This window comes from Bos javanicus, chromosome 11 (genome assembly GCF_032452875.1).
Source record: "Bos javanicus breed banteng chromosome 11, ARS-OSU_banteng_1.0, whole genome shotgun sequence".
Taxonomy (NCBI): domain Eukaryota; kingdom Metazoa; phylum Chordata; class Mammalia; order Artiodactyla; family Bovidae; genus Bos; species Bos javanicus.
Window position 1 is genome coordinate 3,615,571 of NC_083878.1, and position 16,772 is coordinate 3,632,342.

At 42.7% G+C, this 16,772-nt stretch overlaps 1 protein-coding gene across 12 annotated transcripts in view; it reads left to right on the forward strand.

The window, feature by feature from the left end:
* Positions 1-16,772, forward strand: part of VWA3B (von Willebrand factor A domain containing 3B) — a 178,212-nt gene that overhangs the window by 43,372 nt on the left and 118,068 nt on the right. For all 12 annotated transcript variants that reach the window (XM_061431599.1, XM_061431598.1, XM_061431592.1 and 9 more), the window contains one exon: positions 11,871-11,996. In XM_061431599.1, the coding sequence (XP_061287583.1) occupies positions 11,871-11,996 (126 nt within the window). The remainder of the gene's footprint in view (positions 1-11,870; positions 11,997-16,772) is intronic.

Genomic DNA, 16,772 nt, shown 5'->3' on the forward strand with positions numbered 1-16,772 from the left:
TTTTCTCATCTATAAAATGGGACTAATAAATTATTATTATACTATATTATATTACTGTTTATGTGCCATGTGCTCAGTTGCTCAGTCATGTCCAACTCTTTATGACCCTATGGACTGTAGCCCACCATGCTCCTCTGTCCATGGGATTCTCCAGGCAAGAATACTGGAGTGGGTTGCCATTTCCTTCTCCAGGGGATCTTCCCGACCCAGGGAGCAAACCACATCTTTTGCATCTCCTGCATTGGCAGGTGGATTCTTTACCCCTGTGCCACCTGAGGAGCATACTGCTCTATATTATATTATTTGTGTTAAATGATGAGGAGGCGGAGAGAAATAAAGTGTTGTACTATGTTCAGGGAACTCAAATGCAGTAAAATTAAAGGCCCAGACTTTGGAGCCAGACCTAGGTTTGGATTTATCGCTTAGCTGTGTGATCTTAGTTAAGGTACTTAACTAATCCGATCTTTGGCTTTCTTATTTATGAATGGAGATGATGATGTTTGGGGCTGTCCTCATGGCACTAGTGGCAAAGAAGCCACCTGCCATTGCAGGCGGCATAAGAGACTTGGGTTCAATCCCTGGGAAGATCCCCTGGAGGAGGGCATGGCAACCCACTCCAGTATCCTTGCCTGGAGAATCCCATGGGCAGAGGAGCCTGGCGGGCTACAGTCCATGGGGTGGCACAGAGTCAGACATGACTGAAGTGACTGAGCATGCAGCACGCACGATGATGTTTACCTTATGGGTTGTTAGGAATATATTTATATGTGTGTGTGTGTGTGTGTGTATACACACTGTATGAAACACTGTGTGTATATATACACGCACACACAGTGTTTTAAGCAGTACCTGGCACATAGTTAACCAGTCAATAATTTATAACTTGTTATTGTCATAACCATCATCCTGTGGGTTACTCTTTACTGTTATTACCCCCAGGTAAGCAACTTAAAGACTGAATTTGTTTACCTTTACTTCTGTCATTCCAATTCTCATGTTTGTTTTAATTCTTCTATTAAGTACATTTAGTTCTGACTTGCAGTCCATCTGCTTTGGTTTCCCAAGCCATCCCTTGGTTGGCTAAAGTTTATCTTCTAATAGTTTCTCCAAGGAGGGAATCAGAGAAAAAATATCCCCAGTGTTTCCAAATGTTCTTTTCTACCTCTTTATACTTAAGACATCTTGGCTGGATGGAAAGTTCTGGCTCACATTTTGTTTGTCTTCTGTGTGTTACGGGTTGTGCTACAGTATCTTCTCATAGATCATGCTGCAGAGAAGAACTCCAAGGCCAGCTTGATTTTTTTTCTTTCATAAGTGACTTGTCTTTTTGCCTGGTTGCCTAGGAGTTTCTTTTATTACACCAAGCTTTATTGAGATACAACTGACATATAGTATTGTAAAAGTTTAAGATGTACAGTATGATGATGTGATACACATATATTGTGAAATGATTATCATAATAAGCTTAGTTAAAGCATCTATCACCTCACATAATTACATTTTTTGTGTTTTAAGAGCATTCAATATCCTCTTAGCAACCTTCAAATGTATAATACAGTATTGTTAAATATAGTCACCACACTGTACATTAGATCTCCAGGATTTATTCATCTAATAACTAGAAATTTGTACCCTTTGACCAATTTCTCTCCATTTCTCTCACCCCAGCCGCTGACAACAACTATTCTACTTCCTTTTTCTACAACTTTGGCTTTTTTTGTTTTCACATATAAGTGAGATCATAATAGCATTTTGTCTTTCTAATTTATTTCACTTAGCTGCCCTCAAGATTCCTTCTATCTCATGACTGATTAATATTGTATAGATAGATGTTTTAAATTTTTATACCCATAAAAAATAAAATATAAAATCACATTTTCTAAATTCATTCATCTGTCAGTGGATAATTAGGTTATTTCCATGTTATGACTGTTGTAAATAATGCTGCTATGAACATGGGAGTACAGATGTCATTTTAAGACAGTAATTTCATTTTGTTTGGTTATATACCCAGAAGTGGGATTGCTGGATCATATGATAGTTCTATTTTCAGTTTCTTGAGGAACCTCCATCCTGTTTTTTGTAGTGGCTTCACAAGTTTACATTTCCCAGCAACAGTGCACAAACGTTGCCTTTTCTCTACATTCTCACCAACACTGTTATCTTTTTATAATAGCCATTCTAACAGGTTTGTGGTGATATCTTGTATTGATTTGTTTTTCCCTGGTAATTAGTGATGTTGAGCACCTTTTCATGTATGTGTTGACCGTTTGTATGTCTTCTCTGGAAAAATATCCAAGTCGTTTGCCCATTTTAATTGGATTGTTTGTGTTTTTGCTAGTAAGTTGTTTGAGTTCCTTTACATTTTCTGTGTTAACTCCTCCTAAGATAAAAGGTTGGTAAATATCTATTTAATACTATTTAAATACTTCCATTCTGTAGGTTGCCTTTTGTTTTACTGATAGTTTCTTTCTCTGTGGAGACAATTTTTAGTTTGGTATAGCCCCACTTATTTATTTTTGCTTTTGTTGCTTGCTCTCTTGGTGTCCTACCCCAAAAAATTGTTGCCAAAACCTGTATCAAGGGGCTTTTCCCCTATGTTTTCTCCTAGTAGTTTTACAGTTTCAAAATGTTTAAATTACTTAAGTTTAAGCCTTTAATCTGTTTAGAGTTGATCTGAAGAGTGGCATAAGATAGAGGTCCAGTTTCATTCTTCTACGTGTGAATATTCAGTTTTCCCAACACCATATTTTGAAGAAACTATAAATTTTCTATCGAGGATTCTTGGCTCCTTTGTCAGGTATTAGTTGACTTTATATGCACAGATCTAGAGACTATCATACTTAGTGAAGTCAGAGAAAGACAAGTGTCATATGATATCACTTATATATGGAATCTAAAAAGAGATACAAATGAACTTGCTTATAAAACAAATAGACTCATAGACATTGAAAACAAATTTGTGATTACCAAGAGGGAGAGGGTGGGGGAGGGATAAATAAGGAGTTTGGGATTAGCAGATACACATGACTATATGTAAAATAAATAAACAACAAAGACTTACTGTATAGCATAATTATGTCTCAATTTTAAAAATATGGGAAAAAAGGAAATTCCATTGCAGTCCGGTGGTTAAGATGCTGAGCTGCCACTGCAGGGGGTGTGGGTTCAATCCCTGGTTGTGGAACTAAGATGCTGTATAGTGTGGGGGGAAAAAAAAGGTGGGGGGTTAAAAAAAAAAGTAGAAAAGGAGTGAATTTCGGGTAATAGGAAAAGATGATGATTTTCTGAGAGAGTTTTTGTGTCCAATACTCCTGGCAAAATGGTGTTAGGAAATCTGTTCTGCTCCACAGTATTGTTCTGAAGTCCAGAAATGGTGTGGCTGTAAAAATTTGGCTGATTCTACCTTCAGAAACTAAACTTTTTTGTGTGTTGGTGAAGGAAAAATGCATGAAAGAAACTAGGTATTACAAAACCAAAATTTACTTATTTTAAGGTATGTTCTGCCTGTCTGGCTTAAGGAGAAAAAGCAACCAAGTCCTTATCCTTGGAAGACATTGTGATCTTGAATTAGGTGTTTAAAGTTTGCAGGCCCATCACTCAGACTTGGCATCACTTCTTTGTTTCTAAGCGGTAATTTAATTTGGAAGCACCGACTGGTGCCTGTTTATGGTTTACTGAGAGCGGTTCTCTCAGAGGTCTCCTTCCTGCTCCCGAGAACTCAGTTTAATTCAATAGATGGAGCCGGAGCAGCTGCACTTCCAAAAGTATTGCCACATTACAGATTACGAGGCTGAGACTTTAATTATCTCCAAAGTCCTGCTCCTCCTAATAATGGCTTGCCTTGGATTTCTTATTAATACTACTCTGAGACAGTCCTCTGGTTAATTAAGCACTTATTAAATGCCTTGTGTGTGCTTTGGAGTCTCAATAGGGGTGAGGAGGAAATTCAAAAGGAATAGAAGACAAAATTCCTATTCAGGGAACCCCAATAGGATCTCAGTTTAAGGTTTAAGAATTGCCCACCTACACTCAATCTTCTTCTTCCCTTAAGTCACACCTTCACCTGATACATGGGAAGATCTCAGTTCAGTTCACTCAGTCGTGTCCAGCTCTTTACCATCCCATGGACTACAGCATGCCAGGCTTCCCTGTCCATCAGCAACTCCCAGAGTTTGTTCAAATTCATGTCCATCGAGTTGGTGATGCCATCCAACCATCTCATCCTCTGTCATCCCCTCCTCTTCCTGCCTTCATTCTCTCCCAGCATCAGGGTCTTTTCCAATGAGTCAGTTCACATCAGGTGGCCAAAGTATTGGCGTTTCAGCTTCAACATCAGTCCTTCCAATGAATATTCAGGACTGATCTCCTTTAGGATTGACTGATTTGATCTCCTTACAGTCCAAGGGACTCTCAAGAGTCTTCTCCAGCACCATAGTTCAAAAGCATCAATTCTTCAGTGCTCAGCTTTCTTTATGGTTCAACTCACATCCATATATGACTACTGGAAAAACCATGGCTTTGACTAGATGGACCTTTTTTGGTAAAGTAATGTCTCCATTTTTTAATATACTGTCTAGATTTGTTATAGCTTTTCTTCTAAGGAGCAAGCGTCTTTTAATTTCATGGCTGCAGTCACCATCTGCTGTGATTTTGGAGCCCAAGAAAATAAAGTCTGTCATTGTTTCCATTGTTTCCCCATCTATTTGCCATGAAGTGATGGGACCGGAGGCCATGATCTTCATTTTCTGAATGTTGAGCTTTAAGCCAACTTTTTCACTCTCCTCTTTCACTTTCATCAAGAGGCTCTTTAGTTCTTCTTCACTTTCTGCCATAAGGGTGGTGTCATCTGCATACCTGAGGTTATTGATATTTTTCCCGGCAATCTTGATTCCAGCTTGTGCTTCCTCCAGCCCAGCATTTCTCATGATGTACTCTGCATATAAGTTAAATAAGTAGGGTAACAATATACAGCCTTGACGTACTCCTTTTCCTATTTGGAACCAGTCTGTTGTTCCATGTCCAGTTCTAACTGTTGCTTCCTGACCTGCATACAGATTTCTCAAGAGGCAGGTCAGGTGGTCTGTTATTCCCATCTCTTCAAGAGTTGTCCACAGGGAACCCCTTTATTGCTTGCTTTCTACCACGGGAAGAAGAATGATGATTTATATTCATATTTTCTATGTGAATATTGGACAATTAGACTGCATTCCATTTGCATTTTATAGTGTTCCGCTTAGAAGAAAGAGACCCTAGGAGATGAAACCATAGCCAACTGTTAAGATTTACCCACACTTGAGATTTGAAATTGCTTTTAAGACATTGTGTTGATTGTGAAACACATATATTCATTGTTCCATGAAAATGTTAGATGTTTATCAACATGGTGAAATAAGTCTATTTGCTTTAAATTAAAATAAAGGAGATCAGTCCTGGGTGTTCATTGGAAGGACTGATGTTGAAGCTGAAACTCCAGTACTTTGGCCACCTGATGCGAAGAGCTGACTCATTGGAAAAGACCCTGATGCTGGGAAAGATTGAGGGCGGGAAGAGAAGGGGACGACAGAGGATGAGATGGTTGGATGGTATCACTGACTCAATGGACATGAGTTAGGGTGAACTCCGGGAGTTGGTGATGGACAGGGAGGCCTGGCATGCTGCAGTTCATGGGGTCACAAAAAGTCGGACACGACTGAGTAACTGAACTGAACTGAGTTAGTGGTTAATTTCCATAGGGCAAGACTGAGGAAAATATCTTAATATGTAATTTAACACAAGGAACTGCGAATTTTTCCATTATAACAAAAACTACCAATTTCACCACTTTCAATCCCTTTATGGATGTAATATGTCCCCTTTTATCAGATCCATATTATAATTTTAGGTCTCTTGGAATTTTAATCACCTCATTGTTTATTATTATTTTTAAATGATTCATTACTTTCTGAAAAGAGATGTGCCGTGTTTTCCTGAAAGTTCAGCCTTTGAGAGTCATCTTCAGCTTTTTTATATCCTTAAAACTGAATAGGGATTTAGGGCTCAGGCAGTCAGCCGAATTTCCACCCAGGGGGGGCCAGTTCCTCCCCCAAGAGTCCTGGCCATGGGGAAAGGGCCACAAACTAATGAGTTCACAGTCCATTAATCACCTTTCTTCTCCTGCCCCTGGTATTGCTAATATTTCAGATATTGGAGGGAGAGGTGAGCCTTTCCTTGCTGTGGCATGAAGATCTAAAAGTAAACAACTTACTGCTTTAGGACATGTCATGTCAATATCCAGCACACCTAGGGCACAGCCATATGCTCAAATGATATCAGTCTGTTATATACCCTTCAGAAGAGTTTCTTGCATGATTAGGGGCTGTCAGTTATGAGACAGTGCAATTCCTTGAGGAAGGAACATGTTAGGTACTTGATCATTGTTTCTTCATAAAAAAATAAAAGGAGGAAGGATAGGAATTCTTACTGGAAACTCTGGATCCTGTGCTGAGTGCCTTGGAGGATATAAAGACAGAAGAGACATTGTGCACTTGCAAACAGAACCCGTAATCCAACTCTGCAGGCTGATACCATAGAAAAGCTGTAGGTCACAGCTCTCAGCCCCAGGATGGCCCTGGACACAGTGCTGTGTGGTGAGTTGTGTTGTTAGCAGCTGCTTACTAAAAATAAAGTCTTGTGTTTGTGAAGGATTGACTTAAATTGACGAGTTTGGATGGACTCGGGGAGGTGGTGATGGACAGGGAGGCCTGGCGTGCTGTGGTTCATGGGGTCACAAAGAGTCGGACATGACTGAGCAACTGAACTGAACTGAATTAGTGGTTAATTTCCACAGGGCGAGACTGAGCAAAATATCTTAATATGTAATTTAACACAAAGAACTGCGAATTTTTCCATTATAACAAAAACTACCAATTTCACCTCTTTCAATCCCTTTATGGATGTAATATGTCCCCTTTTATCAGATCCATATTATAATTTTAGGTCTCTTGGAATTTTAGGTCTCCTGGATTCAAGGTCTGGATACACTAATTCACCATCTCTGCCCGATGCTTCTCTGTGTTCTTTGGAATTGAAGGTTGACATGCCAGGCAACCAGGAATTGCATATGGCGCCAGCCTGTCTAATGGTGTGCAGCCTGAGAGTGTGTCCTGGCAGCAAAAGCACTGAGAGCTGTGGTTGTGGCTGGTTCATTTCATGGGAATTAAGAAGGGGCAGAAGGCAGATGGCTGTTTCGTGGAGAGGCTGGGCGAAGTTTGATGATGGAATCAGGCCGGTGCCTTGACTGAAGGGTGGGGTTGGGTAAGTGTGGTGGTGGGCTATGAGCCCCCGATTGGGAGCACAGGCAGATGCAGGGGCCCTGGAGGGCTGGGAGGACAGTGCTCTGGCCAGGTTCATGGTGGCAAACTATTAAAAGAGACATCTGTCCTGGGGGGCCTTGACCCCTGGATTTAAATGCCAGCTCAGGGAGCAGGGCCCTGTTCACTTGACAGTGTCCACTCACCATGTATACTAAGTGCTCAATGAATATTTGCCAACTGAATAGAATAACGGGGACTTCCCTGGTGTCCAGTAGTTAAGAGTCCACCTGCCAATGCAGGGGACATGGGTTCAATCCCTGGTCCAGGAAGATTCCATATGCCATGGAACAACTAAGCCCATGTGCCACAGTTACTGAGCCTGTGCTCTGCACTGGAGAAGCTACTGCAATGAGAAGCCCGCACACTGCAACTAGAGAAAGCCTGCATGCAGCAACGAGGACCTAGCACAGTCAAAAATAATTTATTTAATTAATTAAATTTTATTTTATTTCATTTTTTCCCCTCCCCTCCCCCCTAATTAAATCTTAAAAGATTAATGAATTGGACTCTGACAACTGGACTTTATGCTGCAGGTGAGACAAGGAAGTTTAACAGGGAGATGGTGTTTGGTGGCAGGTACTCTGTGGGCTCTTCCCCTGATAACATCAAAACATACCTGACCCGAGTCTCACTCATATGTTGAACTAGCCAGTCTGAAAAGTCTGTACCGGCTACAAATGACAAACAGCAGCTTGATGTGACCCCAACTCCAACTGGTGTCAACATTCTGGGAGCCTTCAAGTTGTTGCCACAAGGCCTAGGGGGATGTCAGGGGTTGGTGAGGGGAGAGAGTCCTTTGGGTTGGAGGATCTTTTAGGTCACCTTGGTGTCTCTAAGACACAGACCCTGTTGCTGTGCATGGCAGGTCTCAGGATGGCTTATACCTTGATGGTCAGAATCCATTGTGGTTTCATCTCCTCTCTGGTCTGGAGAATTTCAAACTCACAGAGCTTTCTGAATACTGAAATTTCTTGTGTCTCATCCCCCACACTCTTCTATTTTCAGCGGGGCTGTCTCTTTGGCTGCAGCTGTTTTGATTTTCCAGCTAAGTTCCTTAGAAGTGACCCAGATAAAAATGATAGCCCTTTCTGACTGCCTGTAGGATAACTTGAAATAAAACCTCTACCTTCTGGGAACTTCCCTGGTGGTCCAGTGGGCTAAGACTCTGACGTCCCAGTGCAGGGGTCCTGGGTTCATTGATCCCTCGTCAGGGAACTAGATCCCACATGCTGCAACTAAGACCCAGCACAGCCAAATAAATATTTTTTAAAAGTCATAAAAAAACCCCTCTACCTTCTAAGTTAAGCTTTTTATTGCCTGTGTTTTTTTCTTGTCTACTAGGTGGTTTTGTTTCATTCTGTTTGTTTTTAAAGCAAACCTAGTTAAAAGGGTGCTGCTGCTGCTAAGTCGCTTCAGTCGTGTCCGACTCTGTGCGACCCCATAGACGGCAGCCCACCAGGCTCCCCCGTCCCTGGGATTCTCCAGGCAAGAACACTGGAGTGGGCTGCCATTTCCTTCTCCAATGCATGGAAGTGAAAAGTGAAAGTGAAGTCGCTCAGTCGTATCCGACTCTTAGCGACCCCATGGACTGCAGCCTACCAGTCTCCTCTGTCCATGGGATTTTCCAAACAAGAGTACTGGAGTGGGGTGCCATATAATTCTATTTGTTTATTTTATGTTATTGCACTGGCTTTTTTCTAGTTGTGGTGAGCAGGGACTACTCTTTAGTTGCCGTGCTCAGGCTTCTCATTTCAGTGGCTTGTCTTTGTTGCAGAGCACAGGGCTCTAGGGCTCATGGGCTTCAGTAGTTGTGGCACGTGGGCTCAGTGGTTGGCGCTCCCAGGCTCTGGAGCACAGAGTAGTTAAGGTGCACAGGCTTAGTTTCTCCCCAGCACGTGAAATCTTCCTGGATCAGGGATTGAACCGTGTCTTCCTCATTGGTGGGCGGATTCTTTATCTCTGAACCACCAGGGAAGCCCTAGGTGGGCCGTTTTGAGTTGTTTTGTTTCCCGATCCCCAGTGTTGGAATGTGTAGCTGCCTAATTTTAACGACTAAACCAGTGGAGTGATAGTTTAGTGGCTCCTTGGTCAGGGGAGCACATCCCAGCTCACTGCTGCCCCTTAAACACACTTTCCTGTCCTTGGATCAGTGAGTGGCCACTGTATTTCCTTGGAAGCTTTTCCTTTGATGCTGAAGGAGTGGTCCACTTCTTGACATATCATTGACAAGCCTGGGGAAAATGGAAAGCCTTGACTCATTTGAGACTTTTAATGAGAGAAGTCTGCTACTTAACACGTCTAGGCTGAAGCAAGCAGCTGGAAGTCAGTTTTGCTGTCACAGGGTCAGAAAGTCCTGTGGGCTCCAGGTTTGCAATTGGCAGCAGCCTGTGATATTTTTGGAGTTCCCAGCGTGGAGCTGGGCACTCATCACATTTCACTCCTGGGGCTGTTGATGGCTGCAGAGCACTGGTGGCTATCCATCTCTGTCAGGGATTGTCACTTGCTTCTTAATGAATATGGCTATTAATACTGTCTCACTCGCTCAATCTTTCAGGAGGGCAAAGCTCTGGTGTTCCTCAACTTCACCATGCCCTTCTGGACTACATTTTAAGACTCAGGAACGTTGACTCTGGTCTGCCCCGGTCTGTCCTGGTGGTTTAGGGTCAGTCCTTTGGGGGTGGATAAATCTCCTATGTCATCTCCTAGACCTAATGGTGGTCCCTCATTCTCTGTGATTGTGGATCTCGGGCATCTGTGGACTGTTAAATGGGATGCCATCAGAATCTGCTGGGGGAGGGGCTGCAGGGGCCTCTATAAACCAGTCATCCCTTTTCCAGGACAACTAGTCAGGGTGCTGAGTTGGTACAGTCACACCAACTTGGATTTGATACTCTGCTCTACCACTTTTGACCTTGGTATGAGCTGGGACAACTAGCTCTGCCTCCATTTACACAGCCGAGAAACAGAAACAGGAGTAGAATTTGCCTGCAGAGTTGTGGTGAAGAGAGATGAGAAAATGTTTAGAAAGCCCTAAGCACAATGCCAGGCACATAGCAGATACTCTGAAAAGGTATTTATCATTAGAGAATAGGGACTCAGCTTACTTAAGTAAAAGCATCAATGTTCTCTGAGCCAACTGCATACAGTCTGTGAAATAGATTTGTTGTGTACGTTTTTTTTGGGGGGGAGGGTAAACTGTTTTGAAATGGAATCTTTAAAACTAGAGAATACATCTGCTAAATTCTTATCTACACAACCTTTTAGAAGCATCCCAAAGCAGAGACTCCCCCGTAGCCCCCACGATGCCTTAAGTGGTGCCAGGTGGTGGCTGGGCCCACAGATGCCACTGAAAATGGGTGAGTGGCATCTGCTAAGTGTGGTTGCCTGTTGGAGTTGCCACTGACCTCGTATCCACAGCAGACAAGGTGGAGAGAACTGTAGGTAGAGAGAACTATAACTGTAAGAAATGCCCACATGCTCTTTATTTTTAAATATATTTTTTTAAACGTGGACCATTTTTAAAGTTTTTATTGAATTTGTTATAGTATTGCCTCTGTTTTACATTTTGCTGTTTTGATGCCAAGGCATGTGGGATCTTAACTCCCCAAAATCGAACCCACACCCACTGTATTGGAAGGTGAGGTCTAAACCACTGGACCACCGGGCAAGTCCCACCCACCTGCTCTTTGTGGCATCTTGCAAAACTACAGGATGATATCACCACCAGCATATTGATATTGATGCTGTCAATATGCCGCCCCAGGTTCCCTCGTGTTGCACTTTTATAGTCATACCCATCTCCCTCTTCCTCCTACACCATCCTTAACCTCTCAAACTACTCACATGTTAGAGCCAGGATCTTAGTGGAGGCAGACCTTCTCTCCCAGCCTTGGACCTCTTACCCATGGGATGAACTTTGGTTGACTCAATGATTGATTGCTACAACGATATAAATACCTATATTTAATTTAGCCATATCATTAAAAAAAAGACACACAGCCAGACCAAAACCTTAACTGAGACAGCAGAGTTCCAGAAAATAAGGCCAAAGAATTGTTAGCACATGAGGGAAAAATACCAAGTTGTGAAGGTGGTTTCAGAGGAGCAGAAAGTTTCAGCTTGGTCAAGAAAGGCGAGGGTATTACTTTCATAGACCGTTGAGTTTCCCCGCCCCACAGTGATAACTCTGGCTTTCATTGGATGCTTTTTGAATATTTTTACTCTTTATTTTATTTGAGTGTTATCAATAAACTCATCTTAAAATATACTGGCTGCTACAAATATTTCCTTTATGAGGACTTACTGCATCCTAAAGTCTGCATTTATGATTTCTTGAGATGATAGCATTTTCTTAGGGATTTCACTTCTGAATCTCGGAAAGAATTAGTGGGAAAAATGGAATTTGATGTTCAGAAATATTCTAGAAACTTGGCCAGGGTGTGCCGGGCCTGCTCAGACCATCAGACGGTTCTGGAGCCTCCTGCAGTCACTTGCTCACAGGTGTTTCCCTTTCAGGAGCTGGGGTCAGAGAAGATGTGTTTCTCATCTGGAGGGAGATGGAGGAAGCTGGCAGCATATTGGCCCAGATCCAGAGGCTGGTGGCCGAGACTCCCAAGACCAGCGTGGCCACAACAGACCATGGTGGGTGCTGTTGACAGGCATGAGTGTGAACGAGTCAATACTGAGTTGTACTGCCACTGATCAGGGATTGGAACTGTTTCCATGTTCCTTACCAAGGAGAGCTCCTTAGTCTGGCTGGTAGGAGCTTCTGAGGGGACTCTCCAGAGCTCTGTTGTGTGTGTGTCTGTGTATGCATGCACATGTGTGTGTCTGCTGCTGCTAAGTCACTTCAGTCGTGTCCGACTCTGTGCGACCCCATAGACGTCAGCCCACCAGGCTCCCCTGTCCCTGGGATTCTCCAGGCAAGAACACTGGAGTGGGTTGCCATTTCCTTCTCCAATGCATGAAAGTGAAAAAGTGAAAGTGAAGTCGCTCAGTCATGCCCGACTCTTAGCGACCCCATGGACTGCAGCCTACCTGGCTCCTCCATCCATGGGATTTTCCAGGCAAGAGCACTGGAGTGGGGTGCCATTGCCTTCTCCGTGTATGTGTCTATTGGTTGTCAAAGCAAAACCAGAGATGGACAGTCAAATGGTTAAAAAAAACAAGGTTCTATTCAGGGACTATTGCAAGAAGGGAAAAGAGACCTCAGTATGGAAGTGGAATCAGTTATTAATAAACATGAACAAGTGGGTGCACCCAAGGAGCAGGGTGGAGGGCTGCTGGATGGAAGATTACTGAGAAGAAACATCAGGGATCAAAGAGGGTTTCTGGCTAAACCTATATGACAGAATTCTTGCTGAAAGTAGGTTGAGGTGATCAGACATCACCTGGGGACAGTTGGGTATGAGGAATTTTTCTCAGATGTGGAGAGTGAGGGATCCTGGATAAACTATCTTAGCAGGATTTTTGCTAAAATTGGGCGATGCAAAGGCAAACATAGAAGACCATGGGCCAAGAGCCAGCTGGAGAGAGGATTCAGAGGAGCCTGAGTTTGGAGTGAAAAATATGGTTGTAAATACAAGTTCCATCATTAGATTAACCTGACTGTCTCTTTGAGCCTTTGGTTATTTGTCTGTTAAATAATTATAATACTGGTCTTGAGAGATTCTTGTAAAAATTAAGATAAATAATGCATGCTTTGCACCAAGGAGGTTCTTGGTAACTGTTAGCTCAATCTTTTCTCTTTCACAATTAGGGCAATGAGTATACTGATTCTCATCCCTGAGTTCTTGAGTTAGTAAAGGATTTTCCTCTGTAGTCACTAGTTTCATTTAGGGCACAGCTAGTAATGATAGTAGTTAGTACATACCTTAAATGTTAGGCACTGTTCTGAGTTCTTCATAGGTATTAGCTCATTTCATCGTTGCTACAATCTTATGAGATAGATGCTGCTATTATCTTCATTTAAGGCTAAATAATTTGCCCAAGGCCACGCTAGAACTAACGAAGCCGAGATTCAAAACCGAGTTCCTCATTAAGAATACTGATGTCCTCCTCTAGGAGGAGAGGAAAACATAGGCAAAACACTCTCCGACATACATCACAGCAGGATCCTCTATGACCCACCTCCCAGAATATTGGAAATAAAAGCAAAAATAAACAAATGGTACCTAATTAAACTTAAAAGCTTCTGCACAACAAAGGAAACTATTAGCAAGGTGAAAAGGCAGCCTTCAGAATGGGAGAAAATAATAGCAAATGAAGCAACTGACAAACAACTAATCTCAAAAATATACAAGTAACTCCTACAGCTCAACTCCAGAAAAATAAATGAACCAATCAAAAAATGGGCCAAAGAACTAAATAGACATTTCTCCAAAGAAGACATACAGATGGCTAACAAACACATAGAAGATGCTCAACATTACTCATTATCAGAGAGATGCAAATCAAAACCACTATGAGGTACCATTTCACGCCAGTCAGAATGGCTGCGATCCAAAAGTCTACAAGCAATAAATGCTGGAGAGGGTGTGGAGAAAAGGGAACCCTCTTACACTGTTGGTGGGAATGCAAACTAGTACAGCCACTATGGAGAACAGTGTGGAGATTCCTTAAAAAACTGGAAATAGAACTGCCTTATGATCCAGCAATCCCACTGCTGGGCATACACACTGAGGAAACCAGAAGGGAAAGAGACACGTGTACCCCAATGTTCATCGCAGCACTGTTTATAATAGCCAGGACATGGAAGCAACCTAGATGCCCATCAGCAGATGAATGGATAAGAAAGCTGTGGTACATATACACAATAGAGTATTACTCAGCCATTAAAAAGAATACATTTGAATCAGTTCTAATGAGATGGATGAAGCTGGAACCTATTATATAGAGTGAAGTAAGCCAGAAAGAAAAACACCAATACAGTATACTAAGGCATATATATGGAATTTAGAAAGATGGTAACAATAACCCTGTGTACGAGACAGCAAAAGAGACACTGATGTATAGATCAGTCTTATGGACTCTGTGGGAGAGGGAGAGGGTGGGGAGATTTGGGAGAATGGCATTGAAACATGTATAATATCATGTATGAAACGAATCGCCAGTCCAGGTTCGATGCACAATATTGGATGCTTGGGGCTGGTGCACTGGGACGACCCAGAGGGAGGGTATGGGGAGGGAGGAGTGAGGAGGGTTCAGGATGGGGAACACAGGTATACCTGTGGCGGATTCATTTCAATATTTGGCAAAACTAATACAATATTGTAAGGTTTAAAAATAAAATAAAATTAAAAAAAAAAGAAGAATACTGATGTCTGGCTCCAAACACAGACATTCTGATTTAATCCATAAAGGATGAAGTCTGGACACTGGGAGTTTTTTTTTTTTCTCTCTCAGTCTAGACACTGGGAGTTTTGAGAGCTCCCCAGGCAATGCTAATGTGCAAAAAAACTGGGAACCTCAGCCATGCTGTATTGCTCCTGGTGCCCTGCCTGTGTTACAGAGGCATCTGTAAGGGAAGACAGCAAGGAGGCCAGGCTGGCTAGGGGAGAAATGGGGAAGAGGACATGAGAAGAGGGAGGAAGGGGTGAAAGGCAGAAGTGAGCTTGCCCAGTATCACTTGATAAAATCCTGGCAACACTGACTTTTCCCCATGAGTGGGTGTCCTGACTTGGGTCTGGGGTGGCAGCAGCGGCAGTTGCTTTGCAAGGACCAGCTCTCTGAGCTTTCCAAGAAGGGACCCAATCAGGCTAGTCCGGAGGGACTGCTCACTTGTAGGGACACCTCTCCCTCCCCCAAAGGTGATCTTAGAGTCAAATACTCAGAGAGTCCTCTGTCATCCTGAGAGAAGAATGAAAATGAAGCAGGGGACCTGGAATACCCCAACATCCATGTCAGGCAAAGAGAGTGGTGATCCTGCTACTAAGGTGTTTGTTTTGGGGAGCACAATGGACTGAATTGTGTCTCCTTCAAATTCAGATGTTGAAGCTGTAACCCCAATGTGTCTGTACTTGGAAATAGGGCCTTCAAGGAGGAAATGAAAGGTAAATGAGATCGTAAGGGTGAGGCTCTAATCTAAGAGAACTGGTGTCCTAATAAGAAGAGGAAGAGACACAAGAGACCTCTCTCACTTCACACATCACATAAAGGAAAAGCTACATGAAGACATAGCCGGAAGATTGCCATCCACAAGCCAGGAAGAGCTGCTTCACCAAAAACCAAACCTGTAGGCACCTTGATCTTGGACTTCCAGCCTCCAGAAATGTGAGAAAATAAATTTCTATTTAAGTCACCTAGTCTGAAGCATTTTATGGCATCTTGAGCAAACTAATACAGGGAATAGTTAAACTTGGGGTACTCTCGAGGGTAACAAGGTGTTTAGATATTATTTCTAAAGGAAACAGAAGGGTTGTTGGCCTCTGTAATCTTTAGAGGGATAAGTTGTCATCCCTTTGTTTCAATCTAATACACATGAACACATACCCAGAATTAAAACCAAAATGACTTCAAGCATAAATTTTCAAGATGCTTTTAGTGTACCATTTCTATTTAAAAAGGAAAATTTGGATACCCAAATTTCCACTGTTGGATACCCATAGAAGCTTTTGTAACCTTGCTTTGGCCGCAGAGACTGACTTGCTCCTGTTGCCATCCACAGCCCAGTGTTATTGAGGCAAATGCTGTGTCAGCCGAGACCTTGTGTCTGCTTCATGTGAAGGTAGTGGCCTTTCCCATGTTTAGTTGCCAGGGCCTGTGGGCCTGAGGAGACAGGGTAGTCATCTGGAGAGGGGAAGGGTCAGAATGGAGGAGGTCCGGTGGGCTGTCATTACAAGAGGAACCTTCATGTATATTAGACAAAATCTCCCTTCCTGAACATGGCAGCCCCTCACCTGCCCCCCAGGCTAGGTGCACTGGTTCAGGGACCAGCTGGCACCTATAACCATAGGATCAGAAAGGCAGTTTCTGGCAGAGATGACTCATCAGCCTGATGCCTGGAGTGAGAAGATGGTGAGGCCACACACACTCTGGCTGTTGGTAATTTTGACCTCTTTTTAATTACCAAGAGTAGTACATGAGAATTCCCTAAGGGAAACAAAAAACTGACCAAAACACACAAAGCATTGGTTTTTAAAGACACTGGATACCTAGTATCAAAGGCCAGAGATCCCTGAGAGATACAGGAAAATCCAAGGTAAACTCTGATTGTCTCAGCTTAATGCTTTGCCATGGTGTAAGAAGAAGGAGCACAGCAAACTTCCAAGTTTGGGAGGTAGAGCTAAGGATCCAGGAAGATCAAGATATCTAGCTTTCATAAGACAAAGAAATAGAGAGAGAACTCTGGAAATCTGCCAAGAGTCCCTCTAGTGATTTCTGATTATCTTAATTGTTCTGTGAGGAAATTACCCAAGG